The 19,745-nt window shown below is 43.4% G+C and overlaps 1 protein-coding gene across 7 annotated transcripts in view; it reads right to left on the bottom strand.

The window, feature by feature from the left end:
• Positions 1 to 19,745, bottom strand: part of LOC123762225 (uncharacterized) — a 184,073-nt gene that overhangs the window by 117,333 nt on the left and 46,995 nt on the right. For 2 of the 7 annotated variants that reach the window (XM_069324165.1, XM_069324171.1), the window contains exons 2-3: positions 13,270 to 13,499; positions 6,501 to 6,716 (exon numbers count right to left, since the gene is read on the bottom strand). In XM_069324165.1, coding sequence (XP_069180266.1) covers positions 6,501 to 6,716; positions 13,270 to 13,479 — 426 coding nt within the window. In that variant the 5' untranslated portion in view covers positions 13,480 to 13,499. Of the gene's footprint in view, positions 1 to 6,500; positions 6,717 to 13,269; positions 13,500 to 15,180; positions 17,958 to 19,745 lie in introns of those variants that run through there. The other 5 variants (XM_069324154.1, XM_069324157.1, XM_069324184.1 and 2 more) reach the window with 5 other exon arrangements.

Genomic DNA, 19,745 nt, shown 5'->3' with positions numbered 1-19,745 from the left:
ATTATAGTAGTAGTCATATATAACCCCCCACCGAACGACAGAAGACCCAGACAGGAATATGATAGAAACAACATGGCTACCATCAATATAATAGAGAGAGCAGCTTCTGTGGCTAGCATGAACGGATCCAGACTACTAATCCTGGGAGACTTCAACCATGGGAAGATAGATTGGAGAAACAGAGACCCACATGGAGGCCCAGACACATGAAGAGCTAAGCTGCTGGATGTGGCAACAAGAAACTTTCTAAGTCAACACGTCAAGGAACCGACAAGAATGAGAGGAGAGGACGAACCAGCCTTGCTTGATCAGATATTTACCCTAAATGAGTCGGATGTAAGGGACGTTAAGGTGGAAGCCCCTCTGGGAATTAGTGATCATAGTGTATTGAGCTTTGAGTACCTGGTTGAGATAGGAATTATCTCCCCTAAAAAAGAACTGGGAAACAAAGGGCTGGCGTACCGAAAGGGAAACTATGAGGAGATGAGTAAATTCATAAATCCCTAAGGGATATACAATGGGACACAGAACTCAGAACCAAGTCCGTACAAGACATGATGGACAATGTCAGCCAAAAGTGTTAGGAGGCTGTAAGCAGGTTTGTCCCAGCCCAACAGGAAAAAACCTAGAAGCAAAAGAAGAATCCATGGTTTACTAGGGAATGTCTGAAAGCAAAGGAGCTGAACAAAAGGGCATGGAAGAACTTCCGTAATAACATAACACCTGAAAGTAGAGAGAGATACCAGAGAACCAGGAACGAGTATGTTAGTGTGAGAAGAGCAGCTGAGAAAAGGTATGAAAATGATATAGCTAACAAAGCCAAGACCGAACCAAAACTACTACACAGTCACATCAGGAGGAAGACAACAGTGAAGGAACAGGTGATGAAACTTAGGGTGGGTGAGGACAAGTACACAGAGAATGAAAAAGAGGTGTGTGAGGAACTCAACACAAGGTTCCAGGAGGTCTTTACAATAGAACAAGGAGAAGTCACGGCGCTAGGAGAGGTGGCAGCAAACCAGGCGACCTTGGAAAGGTTCGAAATTACAGGATATGAGGTGAAAAAGCACCTATTGGAGCTTGACGTGCAAAAAGCTGCTGGGCCGAACGGAATCTCACCATGGGTATTGAAAGAGTGTGCAGGAGCACTTTGTTTGCCACTCTCCATAGTGTATAGTAGGTCACTGGAAACGGGGGACCTACCAGAAATATGGAAGACGGCTAATGTAGTACCAATATACAAAAAGGGTGACAGATAAGAGGCACTAAACTACAGGTCAGTGTCCTTAACTAGAATACCATGCAAGGTGATGGAGAAGATTGTGAAAAAATCTAGAACATATCTGGAGAGAAGAGACTTCATGACAAATCCCCACATGGGTTCAGTGAGGGTAAGTCTTGCCCTACAGGCTTAATAGAATTCTACGACCAGGTGACGAAGATTAAGCAAGAAAGAGACGGCTGTGAGGACTGCCCAGGGAAGGGAATACCTAAGCAATAGGAAGCGGAGAGTTACAGTGAGGGGTGAGACCTCAGATTGATGTGAAGTCACCAGTGGAGTCCCACAAGGATCTGTACTTAGTCCTATCCTGTTTCTGATATGCGCAAATGATTTCCCAGAGGGTTATCTTGAGGTTATCTTGAGATGATTTCGGGGCTTTTTTTTAGTGTCCCCGCGGCCCGGTCCTCGACCAGGCCTCCACCCCCAGGAAGCAGCCCGTGACAGCTGACTAACTTCCAGGTACCTATTTACTGCTAGGTAACAGGGGCATTCAGGGTGAAAGAAACTTTGCCCATTTGTTTCTGCCTCGTGCGGGAATCGAACCCGCGCCACAGAATTACGAGTCCTGCGCGCTATCCACCAGGCTACGAGGCCCCCTATGGTATAGGTATAGACTGATTCCTCTCAATGTCTGCTGACGATGCCATAATTATGTATGGGATTAAGAAAGAGGAGGACTATATAATGCTTGAAGAAAACCTAGACAAACTGAAGGAATGGTCGAACAAATGGTTGTTAGAGTTTAACCCAAGTAAATGTAATGTAATAAAGATAGGTGTATGGAGCAGGAGGCCAGATACAAGGTATCATTTAGGAGATGAAATTCGTCAAGAGTCAGAACGAGAGAAAAACTTAAGCCCCATATCAAGAGGATAACATCAGCAGCATATGCCAGGCTGGCCAACATAAGAACGGCATTTAAGAACTTGTGTAAGGAATCATTCAGAACTTTGTACACCACCTATGTCAGACCAATCTTGAAGTATGCAGCCCCAGCATGGAGTCCATATCTTGTCAAGCATAAGTCTATAGTGGAAAAGGTTGACAGGTTTGCCACCAGACTGGTACCTGGGCTGAGATGTTTGAGCTACGAGGAGAGACAATGGGAATTAAACCTCACATCGCTTGAAGACAAAAGAGTTAGGGGGGACATGATCTTCACATACAAGATTCTCAAAGGAATTGATAGGGTAGATATAGACAGGCTCTTTAACACAAGGGGCACACGCACTAGGAAACACAGGTGGAAATTGAGTGCCCAAATGAGCCTCAGATATATTAGAAAGAAGTGTCAGAGTGTTGACAAATGGAATGCATTAGGAAGTGATGAGGTGGAGGCTGACTCCAAACACAGTTTCAAGTGTATATATAATAGAGCCCAGTAGGCTCAGGAACCTGTACACCAGTTGATTGACAGTTGAGAGGCGGGACCAAAGAGCCAGAGCTCAACCCCTCCAAGCTCAAATAGGTGAGCACAAATAGGTGAGTACATACAATTTGCAATATGGAGTCTTCTGGCACGAAGAGTCGTTAACATACAACTTGCAAATATGGTGTCCAGTGGAACGAAGAGACGTTTACGTACAACTGACAATATGGTGTCTGCTGGCACGAGGAGTCTTTAACATACAACTGATAATAAGGTGTCTAAGGCACGAGGAGTCTTTAACATACAACTGTGGGGAAATCTGGCTCCAGTGTAATACTAATAAATGTAAAATTCTATGAATACAAAATAATAATTAATTTTAAGAAAGCTCGAAGGACCAGAATACGATGTTTAATAAGAGAACCAGTGACTTATGGATCTCTGTGATTAAATGCAAGAAATTCTATTATTCTGTTCATATGCAATGAACTGTGAAATTCTATACATTCTAGAACCATCTTCCCATGACACATTTGGGGAGGGATCTTCTATGAGGTTAATCTACATAATGCATAATGTGTATGATAAATTGTAGACATGATAAATATAGTAAATTGCATGTGTATGAATATTGGTACATATTAATGATTAATAAAATATTCACACATAATAATTTGGAAATACAAGAAAATGTTATCAGTGAGATAAATTAATATTAAGATGTAACTATTATACGATAAAAACAGCTTAGCTGTTTGAAGCATAGAAGTAAACGTTCCATATGGTATGCTCGTCGCCTAGAATCGTGTTTCATGAGGCTTCAGCTGGGAGCACGTGAGCGTCGAGGAAGTTTCACCTCACTTGAGTTGATACTCCAACTGAAAGACGAGTTAAATATAAATTCTGTTGGAGAATGTATGACTCCACTAATATTCATGTAAAATAATATGAATAGTGGAGTGAAAGACAGCTCATGATTTGGTTATTGGGGGCTCGCCTCCTAACGACATACTGTCTTATCTAAGATGTTTAATGTGGCCACAAGGAAACAAATAGGGAACATACTAGTATGCCGGACACGGTGCCTGTGATGCGATAAAGCTGCCGGGTCTCGCAGGTTTCCGTAGGTGTATGGATAACTATCTATGAAGACGAATTCGGTCAGCTCTCAGACATGCCTCCCAAAAGATGGCGTCGCTAGCCAGCCTCTCTCTCCTCCTTCCCTCTCTGGGTATGTGCATGCGCGATAGTCCCCAATGTGGGGGCACGAGCATAAATGCTTTTGATTAATTAAAGTTAAATAGGGAAGGAAGTGTTTATGACGGCCGTTTATATCATAATTAAATACATTATATGGTAATGTTTGATTCTCGCAGTGCAGGTCATTTAATGTAGACTGCACAAGTAAAACAAGAATCCTTTGGAAGTGGGCTCAATAGATATACGCTATTATTGGGAACTTTCTCTACTTCAATTCACTCTTACCATTCTTAACCCAACCTCATATACGGGATCTGAACTCCATTTTACATAATATTCTTTTGAAATTATATTAATTAACTATATCTATATCATTACCATAACCCTATTTTCTTTAACTTAATTAACCCTAACTGGGGTTAGTAGTAGGTTATAATTGCTTTATAATTATTTTATATTTGTTTTTACAGACTCTCAAAAAACGTTTTTAAATCATAATAGAAAACAGGATGAAAAAAAATCGTTTTCAAAACGTGTGAAAACGAGAAAATGTTTACTGGATTTGTATGTTAAAGTAGATCATATTTTTCTCTGCACATATATTCTCATATACACTAATTATAATGTGACTCTTACATGTATGTTTATTGTTATATATACTGGTTAATTGTGAATCAGAATTGCGAGGTTGTAGAAACATATAACAACCTCCCTTATTCCTTTTTTGCCAGAACCCTCTTTCCTTGAAAAGAACTTGAGATTCTAATTATGATATGTATGATTATTAAAGATTGCCAAAAGTTGGAGTTCCATTTACTCTTTCATCTCATACCAAAGGTAACGCAGTAGAGCCAGTATTTGGGTAAAATTATTAAAGTTGTGTTCCCATGTGAGTTAGCATACAAAAGACTGACACAGACATAATCTGTAGTGTATTGGGACCGTCTCAAAGCGCTCCAAATGTACTCGCTAGAAAGACGACGGGAGAGATATCAAATAATATACACGTGGTAAATACTGGAGGGCCAGGTCCCAAATCTACACAGTAAAATAACAACATACTGGAGTAAACGATATGGAAGAAATTGCAGAATAGAACCAGTGAAGAGCAGGGGGTGCCATAGGCTACAATTAGGAGAGAACTGTTTAAATATCAGAGGTCCACGGTTGTTCAACGTCCTCCCAGCGAGCATAAGAAATATTGCCGGAACAACCGTGGACATCTTCAAGAGGAAACTAGATAGTTTCCTCCAGGGAATGCAGGACCAACCGGGCTGTGGTGGGTATGTGAGCCTGCGGGGCGCTGCAAGCAACAGCCTAGTGGACCAAACTCTCACAAGTCAAGCCTGGCCTCGGGCCGGGCGTGGTGAGTAGAAGAACTCCCAGAACCCCATCAAGCAGGTAGTAAGATTGTGGTGACTGGCAGTCTGTGCCACTGACCAGTGTTGAGACATTCTCTAAGATGTGCCTGCAATTGTTCTTCTTTCTCCTTCAGAGACCTTGAGGGATAACGTAAATCAATTGAGGCTCTAAGGAGATAATCTGAAGAGAGAGAAAAAGAGTGGTCCAGATGCACCGCTACACTGATGAGAAACTTTTAAGTCACTATAAGTTATACGTTTCACATATTGTATTTGAGTTTTGGCTAAATATTTCTAACGTTTGGTATTGATTAATAGGTTCCCATTTAATCTATGACTCTTATAATCATATACGCTTGCTTGTAATACTGATCATTCATGTGTGTCAGTTAAGAGAATGCAATAAGTTTTGAAAGTTAGCAGAATTATATGATTATTTCCATATATATTATGATAGGATAAATTGCTTCGTTTATTTTATTTGTTATAATTATTTGATTTAAACATTATAGCGAGGGCTTTCACTCTAAAGATTCAGCAACTTTGCTCCCAAGCTTAATATTATTAGGGAACTCTGATACTGGACGGCATATCCTGTCTGTGATATCACACACGTTTTCAAGAATTTAAAATGTCCTCGGCATAATGCGCAGTGGACTCTGGCAAGAGGGCGTCATCTGTTGTGTCTGGATGTAGCATTTCCTCAGATCAAATCCATTACCATGAGAAACCCCCTCTCCACCTTAAACCACCTGCATAGTTATACTAGATATATGTGATCATGGTTTGAAAGCATATTACGGCTCCAGTAATAGAATACATGTAAACTGGCAAATTAACCTTTGTCGTAAACAGAGATTATTCTCAAGTTACATCGTAAATGTGATAGAAATCGTTTGTTTTAAATATAAAAACAGTATGCTGAAAACTTTTTCTTTGAAGAATTTGTGTTTTCTGTTATCGAAATTTGAGGGCATATTGAAATAGTTTTGAATTCAAATTTCACATTATCGTCAATATTACACTTTATTAACGTAACCAAACGTAATGAAAAATAACATAGCCAAACTAAATTTTAACCCAACATAACCACATAACCTAAACTAACTCTTAACCTAACTAAACCTTAACCTAAAGTAAATTGAACCTAACCTAAGCATGGATAAAAAGTAAGTAACAACAAATTATGTAGTCATTCCGAATCCATTCCCTTGAGGTGATATCCTCTGTACGGACAGATTGCTGGATGTGACCAACACTGTGTGGATGACAGGTAAATATGCCTTACCGTTACTAGGAGGTCATCAAGTCCCAGCCAATATTCGGAGTTGTTACCAAACACGGAGTAGGACACCACCCGCTGCTTGTGTCCTGCCGCCCACGCCCGCCGCCCACACGTGCCGCCCACGCCATCCAGGGACACCTTCGAGACTTCCTTCTCAGGAACACAGACCTTCCCATCACATCTGCAGCGTCCACCATCCCACCATGGGGGATTTTCATCCTGTCAATAACCATACTATAATTACTATCATTGTTTAACATCCTGCCTTGGGAGATGTTAGTTCTGTCATTATCCATATAACTGCTGGCGTCAAATATTACAGTGTAACAAACAATGTGCCTCTGCCATAATCTCACACCTGCTTTAGCCTCAGTCACATATACTCCTCATCAGTGGCGTGTTTTCCTAAGTAATACAAAACCACGTAAATAAGATTTAGGTTAATATAATGTGTTTGAAATCGGAAAAAGAAACATAGGCCTTGTAAGCAGGGGGATGGAAGAGCGGGTTGAGGATGCAGAAAACTTTAGTAGGGAATTGGGAGGGGCAGAGAGAGAGTGTACAAAGCGGCGGCCCATCCACCGTGGATTTGAATTTGGGTTTATTTCTGGATGGCTGAGTGGAGCGTTCTTGATAGTGCATAAGGGGGCTGGGCTCTCGAGCAGCTGGCTGTTGAAGAGTGGAGTTAGTTGGTGGTAGTCGACGTGGTTACTTTATTCACGGGTCTTCATTCTTCATTCATCGGTCTTTTGATTGTAGGTATCTTCTTTCTTCCGACTACTTTATGCAGTCTTGAGTCGTTAGTCTTCTTGGACTTCCTGGGACTCTTACTTCTTGTAGACATGGAGGTACAGCGGTTCGAGGTTGTAGGTGTGGTGTTAAGTAGGAAGTCTTCAGGGCTGTAGTAAACTTTTGTTGAGGAAAGCATGGTGTTCCAACTGAGACATCTTCATTCGACGATTTAGCCGAGTCGATAGCAGAACTGGTGTTCCTTGAAGGTTGAGCAGCTGAGTCGTGGAGAGGGCTGTGGGGCGGTAGCTGTAGCTGCAACAGGAGTAGGAGGTTAAATAGGTGCACTCCGGTCCGTGGAATGTCAGTAGTAGGTGGAGGCACGGGAGCAGGCTGTTCAGCTGCAGGGACGGTGCGCGTGGTACCGAAGCAGGTGTCGTCGATGTGAAGGCGTCGGCTCTGAGGCAGCAAGCACTGTCTCAGGAATACAGATGGTTGCTAAGCCATTAGCAGTATGCAGTGAGTTGAGTGTTGCAACGAAAATCGATTGTCCGACCCAGCAATCCTCTCAGCGAGGCGGAGAATAGCTGGTACAATACCAGCATTTGAAGAAGGTCGAGACTGGGGTGCTGAATGGGCGCTGAGCCCCCAATGAGAAAGCTGGAAGGTCTGGGAGGTGGTTTCCACCGTCTCATATAGCAGGAAAAACGCCTGACTGGTCACTGGGCGCTGAAGAGCTGCAGCTGGTGCTGGTGGAGGCATAAGGTTGCCTCAAATCAACCATTTTTTGTATTACTTCCTGTCTGTGTGGGCAGTGATAGGAAATAGGAAAGTGATCGCCATTGCAGAGTAGACAATGTTCAAAATGAGCCTTGCAATTGGTGTAGCAGTGGTTCACAGAGCAGTTACTGCATTTGGTGACGCATTTATTGGCGGAGTGTCTACTGGTAACACTTGAAACGCAGTTTAAGATCGTAATAACGTTCCTTCTGAACTTGGGCTGGTGGAATTTGGATACCAAAGCACTTGAGCCTCTGTGAGGTAGCAAGGTCCGCTGCAGCTACCGACGTGAAGGTCGGTTTCATGGTCAAGTGGGGTCTGTCTCTATAATTGATTATTATTATTATGGTGGTAAATATCATCGAAGGTGTTAGGATTAGGGTATGTTGTAGGATTAAGGTCACTTAATATTAGGTTCGTAATGTTAAGAGCCGATGCTCATTTGTGTATAAAGTATAAAATGTTTATATTCACGGCATTTATACCCGGTGACTACATTGTTTGTTGTAAATAAACGCCATGTGGATCACACGTTCATTTACGTGTGATCCAGTGGCGACGAGGATTAACAGCCGCTGATGAGCGCGGGTACAAAACAAGATAAGTAGCATCAGAGAGCAGAGCATGTCGTGTGGACGGGCGGAATAACTTAGACAACAGTGAATTGTGTTCAACCCATAGCCATGGCTGCTCCCTCTAGGGTGTCACTAGTGAAAATTGAACAGTTTGATGCTTGCTACCGAGATCTTGGTTGACCAGCGACTGAGCCTGCTCGAAGCAAACTTCGAGTATCATGGGATAAAGCCGGACATAAACAAGAAAGCGATGCTCCTAGTTTCACTGTGTACAAAAGTGTATAGTTTCCTGGGTAACGTGTGCGGTTCAGAGCTACCCCACACGATGACCTATGGAGACCTGATTACCCTGCTTAAACAATAAGCAGCATGAATCCTTACAGGATTTATATTCATATTTGAAGGTGTTGGCTAACAACAAAAATTTTGGAATACAGTTTAACTGCTGGGTGAGGGACCAGTTGTTCATGGTCGTAGAAAATTTAATATTTTTCCCTATCCTGGTGGCGGAAAAACTTGGATTTACAATCGATGACTTCATCGACGGTGCTAGATAAAATTTTGATCTTGGAAGGGGCTTTCGAAGCTACGAAATGCACTACCCAAGACATTATAGTCGTATATCAAACACAGGTGTATGTAAGAGCCACACATCTGCCTCACTCACTGTCACATATACTCATCATTCATAGTCAAGTACAGTTGTATGTAGGATTTACACACCTGTCTCATTCACGGTCAAATATACTCCTCATACACTGTCAAGCACTGATGCATGTACGATTCCCACACCTGCCTCAGCCAGTCTCCTATTCTACATATTCATAGTCAAGCACAGATCCATGCAAAAACCACAAACCTGCCTCAGTCACAGTCACATATACTCCACATTCACAGTCAAGCACAGATGTATGTAAGAGTCAAACACCTGCCTTAGTCACAGTATCATATTCGCCACATTCATAGTTAAGTACAGATTATGTGAGAGCCATACACCTGCCTCAGACACAGTCACATATACTCATTATTCATAGTCAAGCACAGATGCCTATAAGAGCCCCACACCTGCCTCAGTCAGTCATGGACCAGTCTTGCCACATATATACTCCTGCCTCACATACATTAACTCTCTCAATAGTAGTGAGTTCATCATTGCCTCACTCATTGTTACCTCTTGAGCTTATCTTGAGCTTGACCTCATTTACTTGTTTCTCATAACGAGTCACAAGGAACATGATGTGAGAGACGAGTCACACTCACACACAAGGAACATGATGTGAGAGACGAGTCACACTCACACACAAGGAACATGATGTGAGAGACGAGTCACACTCACACACAAGGAAAATGAGTCAAACTCTCACAAAAGGAGCATGACTCACATTAACACACAAGGAACATGAGTCACACTCACACACAGGGAATATGCGTCACACTAAAGGAACATGAGTTACATTCACACACAAGGAACATTAATTCACATTCACAAGCAAGGAATATGAATCATACTTACACACAACGAACATGAGTCAAACACACACACAAGCAGCATGAGTCATACTCACAAACAAGGAACATGATCAACACTCACACACTAGCAACATGAGTCACTCACAAAAACAAGAAACATGAGTCCCACACACGCATGGAATGTGATATGAGACGAGTTACACTCACATGCAGCATGCAGTGAGAGATGAATCATACTCTCACTGAAGGAACATGAGTTACACTCACTCACAAGGAACATGAGTTACACTATCAACCAAGGAACATAATGAGAGACAAGTCACACTCATACACGAGAAACATAAATCACACACACACTCAAGGATCATGAGTTATACTCAAACACAAGGAACAAAAGTCACACACACACTACGAACATGATGTGAGAGTCGAGTCATACTCACACTCAAGGAACATGACGTGAAAGACGAGTCACACTAATGCACAAGGAACATGATTCACACTCACGAACAAGAAAAATGATTCACACTCACACAAGGAACATGAGTCACACTAGCACACGAGAAAGATGAGTCACACTCACACACAAGGAATATGAGTCACACTCACACACAATGATGATCAGTGATTTTTACTCCCAAGCGTCATGAGTCACACTAACACACTAGGAAGGTGAGTCAAACTCATACACAATAAAGATGAGTCACTCTCATACACTATATAAATAATGTGAGAGACGATTCGCACTCACACACTAGGAACATGAGTCACACTCATGCACAAGGAACATGAGTCACACTCACACTCAAGAAACATGGGTTAAACTCACACACAAGGAACGTGTCTCTCTCTCTCTCACACACACACACACACACACACACACACACACACACACACACACACACACACACACACACACACACACACACACACACACACACACACACACACACACTCACACACTCACACACTCACACACACACACACACACACACACACACACACACACACACACAGATATTTGAGTACAGAGATATTAGAAAGAACTTTTTTATAATGTCAGAGTGGTTGACAAATGGAATGCATTTGGAAGTGATGTGGTGGAGGCTGACTCCATACACAGTTTCAAGTGTAGATATGATAGAGCCCGATAGGCTCGGGAATCTGTACACCTGTTGATTGACGGTTGAGAGGCGGGACCAAGGAGCCAGAGCTCAACCCCCGCAAGCACAACTAGGTGAGTGCACACACCCACACACACGAAACATATAGTCACACTGGAGGAATGGTCTAGAAAATGGCTACTAAAGTTCAGCTCAGGAAAGTGTAAAGTAATGAAATTAGGCGAAGAGAGCAGTAGGCTGAACACGAGGAACTATCTGGGAGGTGAAATCCTGCAAGAGTCATTTAGAGAGAAAGATCTGGGGGTTAATATCACACCGAACCTGTCCCCAGAGGCCCACACCAAAAGGATATCATCAGCGGCATATGCTTGGTTGGCCAACATAAGATCTGCCTTTAGATACTTGTGTAGATAGCCGCCCCCTGTGAGAGGATATGAAGCACCCCCTTTTAAATTCTGCCCAGCTGAAGAAGTTGTCGGAGGTCGTGAAAGAGGAGTTACTGACGATCTCCAGATTGTTTATTCTTTATTTCCATCCCTGTATTAATATTAATTGTGTATGTGATCATGTAGCTTATGTCAGTAAATATCACATATTTTACCGTTGTGTTTAAGTGTGCCTCCATAATGATCTCTATGAGCATTCACGAGAGATATCATAGTCCCGCCTAGTGAACATTGCGTTTTCTACAAATGTTCTTAGTGGCTGGAGAGTGGTAAAAGTGTACCCTAGGCTATCCATCCAGTATCAGATTTGTAGGAGGAGCAACACTTTGGCAACAAGCAGTATAGAATACACCCACTGAACTGCACTGCTGGGGTGCAGAGATCTCAACCCAGCTGGCGACCTTGTTAAAATAGAGATAGAGAAGGCAGGCGAGGAAGGAATTCCTGCAACTTTTTGTCTGGTCGACAAGACTCAGGGTAATTCATTGTTAAAAAGCCTGGGTCTTCCTTCACTCCTCCATGGGTCTAGGCCGGAATTGCTAATAGCAGTGTCCCCATGGTTGACTGAAGGGCTCCCAGGGTGAATCAGTGGCACCCCAAGGTGGGATCGAAGACCTGCGGTGGTGGGTATTACTGGTCCTCTTCTGTGGGACCAAGTGACTCTGGGGAGTCACGTGATCGGAGAGACTGAGTACTGTCTCCTGAGCCCCTAGCAGCCCCTCGCTAACGGAGCCTCAGCCCACCCCTAGTGACAGTATCAACACACACACAGCTAAATTAGGTTAGGTATCAACACACACAGCTAAGTTAGGTTAGTTATCAACACACACACAGCTAAGTTAGGTTAGCTATCAACACATACTCAGCTAAGTTAGGGTATGTATCAACACTCAAAAGCATCTATGTTAGATTAGGTATCAACACATATACATCTAAGTTAGGTTAGGTATCAACACTCACACAGCTAAGTTAGGTTAGGTATCACCACACACACACACACAGTTAAGTTAGGTTAGGTATCACCACACACACACACACACACACACACACAGTTAAGTTAGGTTAGGTATCAACACTCAGCTAAGTTAGGTTAGGTATCAACACTCAGCTAAGTTAGCTTAGATATCATCACACACACACACACACAGCTAAGCTAGGTTAGATATCAATACTCATTCAGCTGAGTTAGGTTAGGTGTCACCACTCACACACATAGCTAAGTTAGGTTACATATCAACACTCACACAGCTAAGTTAGGTTAAGTATCAACACTCATTCAGCTGAGTTAGGTTTGGTGTCACCACTCACACACATAGCTATGTTAGGTTAGGTATCAACAAGCATAGGTAAGTTAGGTTAGGTATTAAGACTCACTCAGCTAAGTTAGGTTAGGTATCAACACAATATCAACACAAGTGCATAAACAATCAAATCAGTCAGCAACACTAATACTGAAACACCTCAAAACTCTCTGTTTAAATCAATATATCAGGACCAATTTACACCATAAAGTAGACGTGGCATTTTATACAGTGTTAGAACAACACAAGTGTTCCCTGCTCGCCTGAACCTCAGCAACAACACCCCAGGAACACAATGCTCTCGGGTGACGATGGTGACCGAACACTTAAGAGTCCACGAGACTTACATTTGTGGTGAGGTTGCTTGACACGTCTGGTGATGATGGCTGGCGAGGTAGTGGTTGGTGTAGGGGAGGTAGTGGTTGGTGTAGGGGAGGTAGTGGTTGGTGTAGGAGAGGGCTGAAGTATGTGATGTAGAAGAAGGCGGCCAGCAGGAGACCCGCGCCCACACACGCTACTCTCCTGTGTTTCTTCTCAACAACACCATATTGAAGCATCTTGTTTCTAGTGACCCCCTCTGTTGCAAATATAGTGAAAATATATACATTGTATATTAGAGTATTCATGCAGTGTGGTATACGTTTAAATTTATCTGGGAAAACAATTTCATATATAGAACGATATATTTACCAAATCCCTGACTGAGGCAACTTCTAGCTGAGATTTTCCTTACCAACAGACATGCACCGGAATATCACTATATAACCTTACTTGTCTTTTCTATTTTCCTTTTCTGATTAAATTGTTTGAGATGCTGAGGTTATAGTCCGCAGATATTATCAAAATGTGTTTGTTTGTGGTCCAGGACATGGTCATCATTATGGGGCAAATTGGTTATAGATGTTTTATTGTTCATATATACCACTACCTGAACTACAGGTGTTCTCTGTTACACAGGCCACAGTGATGGAGGAAACAAAGAGACGTTGCACTCATCTTGCACAAGTATCCTATGTTCTCGCATATTGCAAACAACATAAACGTGAATGTATTATCTTGTATTAGATTAAAAGATAGAGTTTGTACTAAATACCTCAAGATGTATAAATTATTTTCAAAGCGGACATTTATATAATATGTGGAGAAAGTAATGAGTTTGTCCGAGATATGATGTAATTGTTCCTTTAGTATGGAAACACTTCCAATTTACTTGCAGATGCATAGTAATTTGCTGGGTTGATTATCCAGCAAACACATACCGTTTCTCAAACGTTTTTATTTGTTTATAGAAAAGTAACACTAACTATTTGTAAAAAGTCAACTTTTTAACATCGAAACTATTTCAAACAAATCTTAGACATTTTTTGGCAAATATACAAATGACGGTTTTTGACATTTAATACATTTTTTTTACATCCAGTTCAATTATTTGGCGTGTGTGCATGTGTTTGGCGTGTGTGCATGTGTTTGGCGTGTGTGCATGTGTTTGGCGTGTGTGCATGTGTTTGGCGTGAGTGATATGTGTGTGGGATGTTTTATTTGTATGTGTTTCATGTGTGTGTGTATGTGTATTTACTTTTTGTATTTTTACTATTTGTATCTGCAGAATCGAGCTATTAGCTCTTGGACCCTGCCTTTCTATTCTATTTATTTTTCCTCTATTACATTTATTTCTCTTAAACCTGCAAACACGCACATCCCGAGGAAGTAGCCTGTAGCAGCTGTCTAACTCCCAATGTGAACTAGATGAACAGGGGCACTAGGAGGAAAGAAACACTCCCCATCTGTTTCTCCTTCTGGCGGGGATCAAACCCGGGCCCTTAGGACTATGACCCAAGAGTGCGGTCCACTCAATTGCGATGACCATATTTGGTGAGTATGCATGTGTGTGCGTGTGTGTGTGTGTGTGTGTGTGTGTGCGTGTGTGTGTGCGTGTGTGTGTGTATGTGTGTATGTGTGTGTGTGTGTGTGTGTGTGTGTGTGTGTGTGTGTGTGTGTGTGTGTGTGTGTGTGTGTGTGTGCGTGTGTGTGTGTATGTGTGTGTGTGTGTGTGTGTGTGTGTGTGTGTGTGTGTGTGTATGTGTGTGTGTGTGTGTGTGTGTGTGTGAGTGTGTGTGTGTGTGTGTGTGTGTGTGTGTGTGTGTGTGTGTGTGCGTGTGTGTGTGTGTGTGTATGTGTGTGTGTGTGTGTGTGTGTGTGTGTGTGTGTGTGTGTGTGTGTGTGTGTGTGTGTGTGTGTGTGTGTGTGTGTGTACTCACCTATATACTCACCTATATGTGCTTGCAGGATCGAGCATTGACTCTTGGATCCCGCCTTTCTAGCTATCGGTTGTTTACAGCAATGACTCCTGTCCCATTTCCCTATCATACCTAGTTTTAAAAGTATGAATAGTATTTGCTTCCACAACCTGTTCCCCAAGTGCATTCCATTTTTCTACTACTCTCACGCTAAAAGAAAACTTCCTAACATCTCTGTGACTCATCTGAGTTTCCAGTTTCCACCCATATCCCCTCGTTCTGTTATTATTACGTGTGAACATTTCATCTATTTCCACTTTGTCAATTCCCCTGAGTATTTTATATGTCCCTATCATATCTCCTCTCTCCCTTCTTTTCTCTAGTGTCGTAAGGTTCAGTTCCTTCAGCTGCTCTTCATATCCCATCCCTCGTAGCTCTGGGACAAGCCTCGTCGCAAACCTCTGAACCTTCTCCAGTTTCTTTATGTGTTTCTTCAGGTGGGGGCTCCATGATGGCGCGGCATACTCTAAGACGGGTCTCACGTAGGCAGTGTAAAGCGCCCTAAAAGCTTCCTCATTTAGGTTTCTGAATGAAGTTCTAATTTTCGCCAGTGTAGAGTACGCTGCTGTCGTTATCCTATTTATATGTGCCTCAGGAGTTAGATTAGGTGTCACATCCACTCCCAGGTCTCTTTCTCGAATCGTTACAGGTAGGCTGTTCCCCTTCATTGTGTACTGTCCCTTTGGTCTCCTGTCACCTGATCCCATTTCCATAACTTTACATTTACTGGTGTTAAACTCCAGTAGCCATTTCCCTGACCATCTCTGCAGCCTGTTTAAGTCCTCTTGGAGGATCCTACAATCCTCGTCTGTCACAACTCTTCTCATTAATTTTGCGTCATCTGCAAACATTGACATGTATGATTCCACTCCTGTAAACATATCATTTACGTAAATTAGAAAGAGGATTGGTCCCAGCACCGATCCTTGAGGTACTCCACTTGTTACTGTTCGCCAGTCCGACTTTTCGCCCCTTACCATTACCCTCTGGCTCCTTCCTGTTAGGTAGTTCTTCACCCATACTAGGGCCTTTCCGCTTACTCCTGCCTGCCTCTCAAGTTTGTATAGCAGTCTCATGTGCGGTACCGTATCAAAGGCCTTTTGGCAGTCAAGAAATATGCAGTCTGCCCAGCCTTCTCTGTCCTGCCTTATCCTTGTTACTTTATCATAGAATTCTAAAAGGTTTGTTAGGCATGATTTCCCTGTCCAGAACCCATGTTGGTGCTTGTTTACAAACCCAATGCTCTCCAGGTGCTCAACAAGTCTTAGCCTAATTATTCTTTCAAGTATTTTGCAGGGGATGCTTGTCAGTGATACGGGTCTGTAGTTAAGTGCCTCCTCCCTATCACCCTTTTTGAAAATCGGTACGACATTTGCCTCCTTCCAGCAACTGGGCAATTCTCCTGACATAAGTGACTCATTAAAGATCATTGCCAGAGGCACGCTGAGAGCCTGCGCTGCCTCTTTAAGTATCCACGGTGATACTTTGTCTGGTCCAACAGCTTTATTTGCATCCAGTGTTGTCAACTGTTTCATTACATCCTCTGCTGTCACCTCTATATCTGATAGTCTTTCATCTTGGGTAATCTCTTCTAACAATGGGAGCTGCTCAGGCTCGGTTGTGAACACTCCATGGAATTTTGCATTCAGTACCTCGCAGATTTCCTTGTCGCTTTCTGTATATGCCCCTTCTGTTTTCCTCAGTCTTGTCACTTGGTCATTTACCGGCATCTTCCTTCTTATATGGCTATGTAGTAATTTTGGTTGCTTTTTCGCTTTGACTGCAATATCGTTCTCATAATTTCTTTCCGACACTCGTCTTATGTTAATGTAATCATTCCTAGCTCTGTTACATCTAATCCTGTTGTCCTCTGTCCTTTGTCTTCTGTACTTCCTCCACTCCCTCCTGCTTCTTACCTTTGCTTCCTGACACTGTCTATTAAACCATGGGTTATTATATTCCCTCCTGCTTTTTTCCTTTATTGTTGGAATAAATCTATCTTCAGCCTCCTTGCATTTCAATATGACTTGGTTCATCATACCTTGCACTGTTTTTCCTCTAAGTTCTTCCTCCCACTGCACTTCTCCCAGGTAGTCCCTTATCCTTCTGTAGTCCCCTTTTCTGTAATCAAGTCTCCTTTCCCGGACCTCTTGTCATTTGGTCACAATTTTAAGCTCCATCATGTAGTCAAAGACTAGGACACAATGGTCACTAGCTCCTAGTGGTATTTCATGTTCCAACTGCTCGATGTCTTCTACATTCTGAGTGATAATGAGATCTAATAGGCTGGGCGTATCCCCTCCTCTTTCCCTAGTATCTTCTTTCACATGCTGTGTTAGGAAATTCCTGTCAATAACGTCTACCAGCTTCGCTCCCCAGGTCTCCTCCCCGCCATGGGGATTCCTCGTTTCCCAATCTATCTCTCCGTGATTTAGGTCCCCCATGACCAGCAGCTTCGCTCTCATTCTATGCGCTAAAGTTGCTGCCCTCTGCAGTTCATCCATACATGTCTTGTTGCTGTCCTCGTACTCCTGCCTGGGCCTTCTACTGTTTGGTGGGGGATTGTAGAGTATCAAGATTACATGGTGGGGGATTGTAGAGTATCAAGATTACAATCTTCTTCCCATCCACTGTCAGAGTTCCATGTATGAAGCTTGTGCTTTCATTGGTACCCGGATTTTCCAGCTCATCAAACTTCCATTTCCGCTTTATTTGTAGTGCCACTCCTCCTCCCTGTCTCTGTGTCCTTTCTTTTCTTATCACCTGGTACCCCTCTGGAAAGATTGCATCCGAGATCATGCCATTTATTTTACTTTCCACTATTGCCACTATGTCTGGGTCTGCCTCACTAACTCTTTCTTTTATCTCTTCTGCTTTATTGGCTACCCCATCAGCATTGGTGTACCAAACCTTGAGACTCTTCTTGGAAACTCGGGTGTCAGAGTTCCCCCTTTCACCAGGGGTCTGGGGGGAACTGGGGGGTGTCTGGGGGGCAAGTGGGGGCTGTGGGGGTGAGTGGGGGGGGTGCTAGGGGGGGGGTGCCTGGGAGTGCCTGGTAGACGAATGGGGTCTGGGCATCTAGGGGGGTAGGAAGGGCATAATGGGTCTGAAAGTTAGGGGTCTGAATAGCACAGGGGGGTTGAGAAATAGAGTGAGACTGAGAGTCAGATAGAGGTTGAGAGGTTGGGGGGAAGAGGGATACTGAGGGCGGAGAGCTGAGATGAGTATGGAGCATGGGTGCTGGGAGTGGAAGAGAGGGTATATTAGTTAGGGGGGAATCGGGGGTAGGTGGGGGTTTTGGGGTAGAAGAGGGGAAGAGGGAGATGGGGGAAGGTGTTAGGGGGTCACAAGGTGAGGGGGTTAAATGTGGGCTGGAGGTGCATAGGAGGGGTGAGGGTTGGGTGGGGTTTGGGGGTGAGTGGAAGAGGGGTGCAGTGGAAGCTGGGATGGAGTAGATGGAATTGAAGTCAATGGGGTAGAAGGGGCAGGGGAGTGGGAAGGGGTATTTGGGGAGGGGGGATGGGAAGGTGGGTTTGGGGAGGGCATGGCTTGACCCACTGGGGTCGCTGACAAGTGTGATGTAGCAGGGGCAGGGGAATCGTTGTGGAGGTGCAAATGTGGAAGGGACAGGGGGGTTTTGGGAGGCTGAGGCAGGGGGGATGTATAGGAGGGCTGAGTTGGGGAGGATGCGACCTGGGAGGTGACCTGGGAGGTGACCTGGGAGGTGACCTGGGATGTGACCTGGGAGGTGAGACTACCTGAGAGGCTAGTTCGGTGTCGTTGTTGCCATCTATTTTTGTGGGCTGTTTGCTCATCTTTCGTCATAAACCTCTCTATAAACACATTGTAATGGGTTTCACTTCCTCTGAGTAAATGCTTGCTCCTCATTATGTACTCCACTGCCTCCTCATTGGAGAATTGCACCAGAACAGGTCTATTTCTGGTACAATTGTAAGGTCCAACCCGTCGATTGATATCCACCTCGCGTTCTGCCATCTCTGCTCCAATACACCTCAATATCTCGTGCAATTCGTATTTTTCTGTTTCTATTCTCTCTTGTCTTGTTGGAGCCCTAGATTCGAATAATCCATGTATTATAATAGACCGTCTCCTCAGTAATTCATTGTCATGCTGGTAGCCTGTCCCCTGGGGATTCCCCATCCCAACCGCAGTCACTAACCCATCCCCCACTAATCCTCTATCCTTAGCCATGCTGCTAATCCTTCCTAATTCGTTTGTGATACGAGCACATTCCCTCTCCCAGTCCTCTCTTCCCTTCCTAATCTCTTCCTGAACATAGAGCATAAGTTCTTGTTTCTGCCTCTCTACCGCATCCTGTATTTGCTGAAATACCTCACTTTTAATCCCCTGGATTAGATCCTCCAACCAATCACTCCTTCTCTCTACAAATTTCCCTATTAATTTGTCTATAAATCTGTCCTCCTCCTCATCCCTGCTGGTGATTGACCTTGAACCCCTTCTAGTCATTGCAGTAACAATCTAGCCAAAAAGGCGCTCCTCAATAC

The sequence above is a fragment of the Procambarus clarkii genome, chromosome 2 (genome assembly GCF_040958095.1).
Source record: "Procambarus clarkii isolate CNS0578487 chromosome 2, FALCON_Pclarkii_2.0, whole genome shotgun sequence".
Lineage (NCBI taxonomy): Eukaryota > Metazoa > Arthropoda > Malacostraca > Decapoda > Cambaridae > Procambarus > Procambarus clarkii.
The sequence above is the reverse complement of the archived record's forward strand: the minus strand, read 5'-3'. Positions and strand labels throughout refer to the sequence as shown.